Raw genomic sequence first — 9,528 nt, 5'->3', positions numbered from 1 at the left:
CCATCAGCAAATGAAGATCCCGCGGACTTTTCTCCCACAGGCTTTACTCCATTCAGGTCATTACGGTCAACTCTACTTTGAGGAGCTAGCTCTTCCCCAGTCGCATTTTGAGTGCCTTCCAACCTGAGGGGATCATTTTCCAGCATTATATCTGACAGTGTTTCTCTGCTACTCATAAGGTTTTCAGTGACTAAATATTCAGAAGTAGTTCATCTGTCAGTTTGTCATACTGTGGTGGCTTGTGAGTGGTAATGATTCTGAAAGCTATGCCACCGGTATTGTAAATACCAGAAGAGTCACCCATTGTGGACAGGTTTCAGTTGAGCTCCAGAAAAAGACAGACTAGGGAAGTAGGAGTGACAAATTACTTCAGAATATTTAGTCACTGAAAACCTTATGAATATCAGAGGTCTTCCTTACAGGCATATGGATATTATCCTATCACAAAGTTCTATGTACTTCAAGACAGATCTTGATATGTTATTTTTGATGATGAATGCATCACCATCCCTCTTTAATTTGTCATTCTCAGCATAGTAAACCATTTGATTGTCAGATTGAAAATGGACAATACCAGTACATTTCAGCTCGCTAATGCCTAGGATATCAATGTTTATTCATTCCATTTCATTTTTGACATTTTCCAATTTTCCTAGATTCATACTTTGTACATTCCATGTTCACATTATTAATAGATACTTCCAGCTGTTTCTCCTCATTCAGAGTTGTGCTTCATCAGCAAATGAAGGTCCTTAAGGCTTTACTCCATTCACATGATCATTGCGATGACGTGAATTTTGCCTATAGAATCCTTCAATATTGCAGCCTGAGGCTTGAATTTTTTTCTTTAGCTTTTTCAGCTTGAGAAATGTTGAGTGTGTTCTTTCCTTTTGTTTCTAACTCCACGTCTTTGCACATTTCATTGTAATACTTCACTTTGAAATTTCCTGCTCTGTTCTTTTATGTCATCTCTTCCCTTTGCATTAGCTTCTCTTGCTCAAGAGCAAGTTTCAGAATCTCTTCTGACCTTAACTTTAGACATCTACATATAAACATATGATCCACAATGTCTAAAATATTTACTATCTAGTCCTTTACAAAACATTTGCTGGCCACTGTATTAGGTTATACAGTTTCAGTTAAATGACTAAGGATTTTGTTTTTTTTCTGTCTTTAAGTTATCAAGTAACTATCATTATACTTTTAAGACAGCTACTTTAAAATACCTGTTGTTGTTATGAGCTGTCAAGTTGGTTCTGATCTTATATAGTGTTTCCACGGAGCAACTGGTGAGTTAGAACAAACAATCATGTAGTTAGCAGTCAAGTGCTTATCCTACAGTGTTACAGCACAATTCCTTAATATACATAGCAGACATGATTCTAATGAATAAGAGTAAGTTACCGCAGCAAATTAAAGATACATGTCACAGGGTCTCCAATAGTCTTGTTATCTAGAAGTTGGCTGTTTCTCTATCTTTGAATTTAGGCTGGCATTGTGATTGTCTTGACCAATGGAGTACGATAAAGTAATGTCATGCCAGTCTAAGCCTAGTTTTTAAGAGAACTGGAAGCTTCCATCTTTCTTAGAGCCACCATGAAAGAAGTTTAACTATTTTGGAAAGACCATATGACTAGGCCCTAAAACAAAAGAGTGAGATTTGACTGGGTACGTCTATCTGTGCTCCATCAAGATACCAAGCATGGGAGTGAAGAAATATTGGATTCTTTAGTTCAGCCTAGTTGCACTCTGAATATCACTAATTAATCCCTGACAAAAATCACATTCACTATGCCTTGAGTCAATTCCTGACACACAAAATTATGAGCTATAATAAATTACTTATAGGTGTTTTAACACTAACTTTTGGGGGTGATTTTTGTGCAGCAATACAAAACAAGAGCAGTTACTAAAAGCCTAAGTGTATTTAACCTGTTTTGAGATGAATTACGCAAACATAGAGCCCTAGTGATGAAGCGAGTTACGTGCAAGGCTGCTAACCACAAGGTCAGCAATTTGAATCCATCAGACAGATGTTCCGCAGGAGAAAGTTGAGGCTGTCTGCTCCTGCAAATATTTAAAGTCTCAGAAACTCTGAAGTTCTACTTTGTCCTATAAGGTTGCTATGAGTCAAAACTGACTCAACAGAAGTGTGTTTAGTTAGTGTTAACTTAAACTTATATACCACTTTGATGATTTGTTTATAAAGAAGAAATTTAAAGTCAAATCCAGATCATTTTGCTCATTAAAACATACCATCCAAGTTTCCTTCTGGTTTCAATGATGTCTGTGGAGATACCTCTCTACACTTTGGACTTTTTATCTCAATAGAAGGAGAATCAATAGTAGGTGAGGGGTTTATTTCAAGTGAAACACACTGTACTTCTTCTTCTCTAATGATTAAGGGTTTGCACTCTTCGTCGTCAGGAGAAATCACTGTAAAAACAAAATATGAAAACTTATGCCAAGTTCTCAAATGGACTTTAATTCTACCTATGACAGCATTTACAACAAACATCAAAAATTACACATTGAAGAAACAACCAATAGACTGGGAGGAAAAGTTGGGGACCTACCTATTATATGAGACTAATATACAGAATATATATATATATATCACTATAAATTAAGAAGAGGAAAGACAAACTTCCCAATCAAAAAATAAGCAAAGGATGAGTGAAATTAGTCAGTCACCAAAGGACAAATATTGCATAAAACCATTACTGTAAAAGCTTAAGAAAAGATACCAATACTAAAAAAAACAAACAAACAAAAAAGACAACTTTGTTGGTTACCAGGGGTGGGACGGTAGAGGACAGGTAGGAGACAGACACATCACAGTTCAGGTGGTGAGCAGGGCAGGCAATATACAAAAAGGGGGAGGGGGATGGAAGAACAAGGTAGACAGGAGAACACTTAGGCAGGTTTTCATGGGCTAAATGAAACAGATATAAATAGTTATGCATGCTCAACCTTGGAACAACAGGGTTCTATGATACAGGGATCAAGGCATAGTCTGAATGGATAAACGAGGGGAAATAATGTTAAGGTGCTTGACTATCTTATGTATATTGGTTTCCTTTGCTTACTTTTGTAAAATAGACCCTTGAGTTGGAATACAAAGGAGTATTGGGAAACATGATTACAGAAAGCTTGTAAGCCCATCTTTACCTATAACCAATTAGAAAATCTAAAAGGGGCGCTAGAACTGGCCCAGTGAAAGAGGCATCTTGAGGAGCCTTAGTAGTATATAAGACCTTAGATGGCATCCTGAGCCTCATCCAGAACCTTCTGACGTGGGACATTCCCACTTGAAAGGACATGCAGACCAGGCAGAAGCAGCTAGAGGAATAGAAGATACTTCTTGAAAGAAAGACCAGCAGGAAAAAGAAAAAAACAAAACAAAAGCCAAACAGTCTGACTGGCTACTAAAAGAACAAGCAAGTTGTTTGTCAGGGAGCCATCAAGGCAAGCAATCAAGTCCCTGCAGGACAGACCCCTCTCCAAGACTGTAACTCAAAGGGAATGCCACCATGCAAGCTTGCTGACAACCATGGTGGTCTGCTGGTGAATGGAAATGGGGAAAAGGCAGCAATGAAGATACAGGCTGAGTTCAACCATGTTCCATAGACTCCCGACGACCTGGAGATGAGAAAGAGAAGAGGAGGGGCTGGTTGGTCTGAAGTGTGGCGAGATGTGGGGACTCCTAAGCCCATGGCAAACGACCTAGTCACGGTGGGCTATAGCCAAGAGTGATGTGTCCAGATGATATGAAGTGAGGGGAGACACACAAGAATGTCCAAACTTGTGGATAGTACCCATTTGACCTAGCTTCGATGGCTTGATGATCAGAACTTGACTAGAGTAAGATAAAGAAATTTGATAAAGGAAACAAGTGTAAATTGCTACAGTTTGATGAACGTGACCTATACTTATGGATGTAGTAGCTTAAAATAACAACTGGGAGAGAAGGAGTTTTCACATCAAGGATCAAATTTACAGGGTTTTTTAAGAACAGGCAACTTCAACATTGGCTACCTAAAATGGGTGGGTGGGTGGGGTGCATTAAGGCATGAAGTGGCTGGCTTACAAGTTTTCAAGAGGGAGTTTAGAGTGTAGTTTGAGTGTGTAGGGAAAGGTAGAATGCCCACTGAATAGTTTTCATCTTGTCTAGATGGGTCTGGTGAAAGGAGATGGGGATAAGATTCTTATGATTAAATAATGAATAATTGTTATCATGACTAATTGAGATTCTCACAACTGTAAAGGTAGAAATTTTGTAACATAAAGGGGGGAGTAGTTAATCTTACATTCCAGGAACAGAGGAACCATCAAGAGAGAAGAGCATGAACGGAATGTGGTTCTGCTGTGCATAAGGTCACTATGAGTCAGTACCGACTCGATGGCACCTAACAACAACAACAACATCCAGAGAAGCAGCAACACCAGATATGGAGGCAGAGACAATGACATGAAGATATACAGCAGCTGAGGACTCTACACTCATGGAAAGTGAAAGGCTGTGTGCTGGCAGCCAGGAGACAGGCTTGCAGAATGTGTCCTTTGGTTGTTTAAATGATTATATGTTACTGAGTGTTTTTGTGCGCATCAAAAACAAAACAAAACAAAAACCCAGAGGGTTTTTCATGCAATTTTATGCAAATACTGTTGAATGATGATGCATGGAGGGGATTACAATCATTGCAATGAAATGAAATATGATATGGATGAGTGGAAAACCAATGCTCTCTAATGTAAACTATCACTCGAGTCACAATAAAAGCTTTTGGGGCGGGGGGAGAACAAATGAACAAAATTTTCCCAAAATAAATTAAAAAGATATTCGTCTTCAGATTTAAGAAGCTGAGGCAACACAAAGGTTAAAACCACATATAGCTACATCATGGTAAAACTATTAAAAATCAGAGAGAAAATATTAGAACAGCTTGAGATTAAACACATTACTTTAAAGAAATAATAGCAAGGCATGTGAATGACTTTTCCTAAAAAACTATGGACATGAGAATGAAATGAAATTACACTTGCACAAATGTAATAAAGCAAAGCTAATCAGTGAAATAATAATTTTAAAAAAATCTTCTTCTATAGAATTAGGCAGCAGATCTACTGCACAAGATCTCTTTGAAGTGTTCATGTTATCAGTTTGAGGAACACGGTGGGCCTGTTCCAAGCCATGGTATTTTCTATTGCCTCATATGGATGTGAAAGTTGGGTATTAAATAAGGAAGACCATAGAAGAATTGATGTATTTGAGTTATGATGTTGGTAATATACTGAAAGTACCATGGAGTGCCCGAAGAACAAACAAAACTGCCTTAGGAGAAGTAGAGCCAGAATGCTCCTTAGAAGCAAGATGGCAAGACTTTTTCTCTCTTACTTCGGACGTATTATCAGGAGAGACCAAGCCCTGGAGAAGGACATCATGCTTGGTAAAGTGGTGGGACAGCGTAAAAAGGAAGACCACCAATAAGATGGACTGATACAGTGGCAGAAATAATGAACTCAATTCTAACAGTTGTGAGGATGGCACAGGACTGGGAAGTGTTTTGTTCTGTTGGGCTGAGTGTTGCTATGAGTGGGAACTGACAGTGCATAACTACAACAATACATAATTCAATATAGAGAGAAATATTTCTTAAAACTGGTGTTAAAAATAAAAGTCTTTCATGCAAATAAAAGTTGACATAATTTACCAAGAGAAGATCTGTACTACAAAACCAAAAACCCTACAGCCAGCCAAGCAATTTCAAATCATAGCTAACTTATAGAACAAAAGAGATCCACAGGGTTTCCAAGACTATAACCATTACAGACATCGATTAACTGTTGTTGTTAAGTGCTGTCAAGTCAGTTCTGACCCACAGTGACCCTATATAGGGTTTCTGAGGAGTAGCTGGTAAGCTTGAACCACCAGCATTGCGGTCAAACCAAATTTGCAGTCCAGCTCATTAACCTGCACTGCCACAGCACAGAGCCACAACTTTTATCAGCATGGCATATGAACTGCAGACATTTTGGTTAGCAGCTGAGGACTCAGGACTGCAATACCAGGGCTCCTTATCTGCGGTATCAGCAAATAAAAAAAGCTCTTTAGTCTTAAGGAAAGTGATCTCAAGTGTAAACATGCAAATTCAAGAAGGAACAGAAAGCACTATGGAGCAAAATGCAGGGAAATATGAGTGAATATACATCGTTTGTTGCTGTTAAGTGCCATCAAGTTGGTTCCGACCCATAGCGACCCTGTATAGGGTTTCCAAGGAGTGTCTGGTGAGCTTGAACTGCCAACCTTGTCGGTTCAAACTGACTTTGCAGTCCCGCGCATTAACCCACAGTGCCACACTGTGTAGCACAATAATGTTTGTTGTTGTCAAGTGCCATAGAGTCTGTTCAATTCACAGTGACTCTATATAGGGTTTCCGGGCTTTAAATCATCGAGGGAGCAGAAAGCCTCATCTTTTTCCCAAATAATGTCTATAAGTCCTATAAAATATAGAGATGTAAAATATATAAGAAGAGTTGTTAGAAGCTGTTAAGTTGGTTCTGACTTATAAAGACCCATGTATGACAGACTGAAACATTGTCCCATCTTGTGCCATCCTAAAAAAATGTTTGAATCCATTGCTGTTGCCACTGTGTTAACACATCTTGTTGGGGGTCTTCTTCCTTCATGCCAACATTCCAGTTTACCAAGTATGATGCCCTCCAGAGAATGGTCCTTGCTGACATGCCCAAAGTACATGAGATAAAATCTCATAATCCTCTTCTGAAAGGAGATTCTGACTGTACTTCTTCAAAGACAGATTTGTTTGTTCCTCTGGCAGTACATGGTACTTTCAATACTCTTTGCCAACACCATAATTCAAATGTAATCTATTTTTCTATGGTCTTCCTTATCCATTGCCCAACTTACACATCTAAATGAGGCTACTGTAAATACCATGGATTGGGTCACAACATCTTAGTCCTCACAATAGTATCTTAGCTCTTTAACACATTAAAAAAGTCTTTTGCAGCAGATTTGCCTAATGCAATATGTTCTCTGATTTCTTCACTACTGCTTCTATGACCATTGATTGTGGATCTAAGAAAAATGAAGTGTTTAACAACTTCAATCTTTTCTCCATTAATCATGATGTTCTTTAGTGGTTGGTTCAGTAAAGAAGATTTTCATTTTCTGTATATTAACATGCAATCCATACTAAAGGTTGTATTCTTTAATGTTCATCAGTATTTAAAATTCTTTGCTTTCAGCAAGCAAGGTGTGTTATCTTCATATAGCAGATTGTTAATGAATCTTCCTTCAATCTTGATGTCATGTTCTTCTTCATATAATTCAGCTTCTCTGATTAACTGCTCAGCACACAGACTGCATAAGTATGGTGAAAGATTACAATCCGGGCGTATACCTTTCTTGATCTTAAATCATTCAGTATCCCCTTCTTCTGCCTCAAATGCCTCTGGTCTATGTACAGGTTACTCATTAGCACAATTAAGTGTTCTGTAATTCTATTCTTTGCAATGCTAGCCATAATTTGTTTGAAACCATACAGCCCAATGTTTTTGCATAGTCAATAAAACACAAGCAAGCATCTTTCTGCTATTCTCTGCTTTCAGCCAATATCCACCTGATGTAGGCAATGATATCTCTAATTTTACACTGTCTTCTAAATCCAGCTTCAATTTCTGGCAGCTCACTGATGATGTACTGCTGCAAGTGTTCTTGAATTATGTTCAGAAAAACTTTATATTCATAAGATATTAATAATATTATTAGATGATTTCTGCAATCTCTTGGATCACCTTTTTTTTTTTTGGATTTTGCAACCCCGGTTTTTTTCTTATCAGTTGCCCAGGTAGCTACCTTTCAAATTTCTTTGTACAGACAATTGAGTTCATCTAGTGCCGCATCAGTTTGTTGAAATATCTCAATTGACATCCTGGCAATTCCTGAGGCCTTGCTTTTCACAGTAACTTCACTGCAGTGTGGACTTCTTTTGATGTTTTCTGTGTCATTCAATATTTAGCATATTGTATTTTGAGGCTTGAATTTTTTTCTTCAGTTCTTTCATTTTGAGAAACACTGAGCCTGTTTGGTTTTCTAATTTTCTAGGTCTTTGCACATTTCATTACAGTACTTGATTTTGTCTTCTCAAGCTGCCCTTTCAAATTTGCTGTTCAGCTCTTTTACTGTATCATATTTTCCAGTTATTTTAGCTTCTCTATGTTCAAATGCAAGTTTGAGAATCTTTTCGGACATCCATTTTGGTCTTTTCTATCTTTTTAATGACTTTTGCTATCTTCATGCATGATTTTCTTTTTTTAAGTTTTTATTGTGAACTAAGTGAAGATTTACAAATCAGATCATCAGTTTTACATTCAATAAATCATGTACTTCCATTTGTTATAATGATTGCAACTGCCCCAATGTACCATTAGTTAACAGTATTTACCTCGGTCTGCTTTTTTAACAGTATTTACCTTGATTTACTTTATTAATTTTTTCCACTCCTCCTCCCCCATCCGTCCTGTACCCACCATAAAATGTTTCATTTTGCAAGGTAATATTTTTTAACTTTTTTACAACAGTGATCTCATGCAATTATTTGTGTTTTTGTGACTGATGAATTTCACTTAGCATAGTACCCTCCAGTTTTCATGTATGACATTCTTGATGTCCTCCCACAACTATTCTGGTATTTGGTCATTAGTGTCTAATGCATCAACTCTGTTCCTGTGATGGTTTACAAAGGAGCTCTGGTAGCACAGTGGTTTCTTACGAGTTGGGCTGTTAACCTCAAGGTTGGCAGCTGTTCCATGGAAGAAAGATAAGGTTTTCTGTTCCCATAAAGATTTACAGCCTCAGAAAGCCTGTGCAGGGTTGCTATGAGTCACCATGGTACTTAACAACAACATACTTAAGATCCACCACTCATCTGTCAGTTTGTCATACTGTAGTGGCTTGAGTGTTGCTGCGATTTTGGAAGCTATGCCACTGGTATTTTAAATATGAGTAGGGTCACCATAGTGAACAGTTTAAGATGAGCTTCCAGACAAAGACAGACTAGGAAGAAGGAGAGACGGACTATTTTCAAATATTTAGTCACTGAAAATCTTCTGAATAGCAGAATAAGACTATCAGAACCAGAATACTGAATACTGAAACATGATGAAAATCAACACAATATTGTCAGATACAGTGCTGGAAGATGAACACTCTCAAGTTGGAAGGCACTCAAAATACAACTTGGTGAAGAGCTGCCTCCTCAAAGAGAGTTGATCATGAAGACACGAGTGGAGAAAGCCTTTGGTTCCTTCATTTGCTGATGGGGCACAATGCAAAAATGAAGAGAAACAGCTGTAAACATCCATTAATAATAGAAAGATGGAATGTACAAAGTATGTTGTTGTTGTTGTGAGCCGTGGAGTCAGTTCCGACTCAAAGCGACCCTGTACAGGGTTTCCGAGGCTGTAAATCTTTATGGGAGCAGAAAGCCTCATCTTTCTCCC

The 9,528-nt window shown here is 38.0% G+C and overlaps 1 protein-coding gene across 1 annotated transcript in view; it reads right to left on the bottom strand.

Moving 5' to 3' along the window:
• LOC102829195 (serine/threonine-protein kinase Nek1-like) overlaps positions 1-9,528 on the bottom strand; it is a 277,499-nt gene that overhangs the window by 41,982 nt on the left and 225,989 nt on the right. The window contains 1 exon segment of the mRNA XM_006864548.1: positions 2,257-2,436. Coding sequence (XP_006864610.1) covers positions 2,257-2,436 — 180 coding nt within the window.

Source organism: Chrysochloris asiatica, unplaced genomic scaffold (genome assembly GCF_000296735.1).
Source record: "Chrysochloris asiatica unplaced genomic scaffold, ChrAsi1.0 scaffold00066, whole genome shotgun sequence".
NCBI classification, from domain to species: Eukaryota; Metazoa; Chordata; class Mammalia; order Afrosoricida; family Chrysochloridae; genus Chrysochloris; species Chrysochloris asiatica.
The sequence above is the reverse complement of the archived record's forward strand: the minus strand, read 5'-3'. Positions and strand labels throughout refer to the sequence as shown.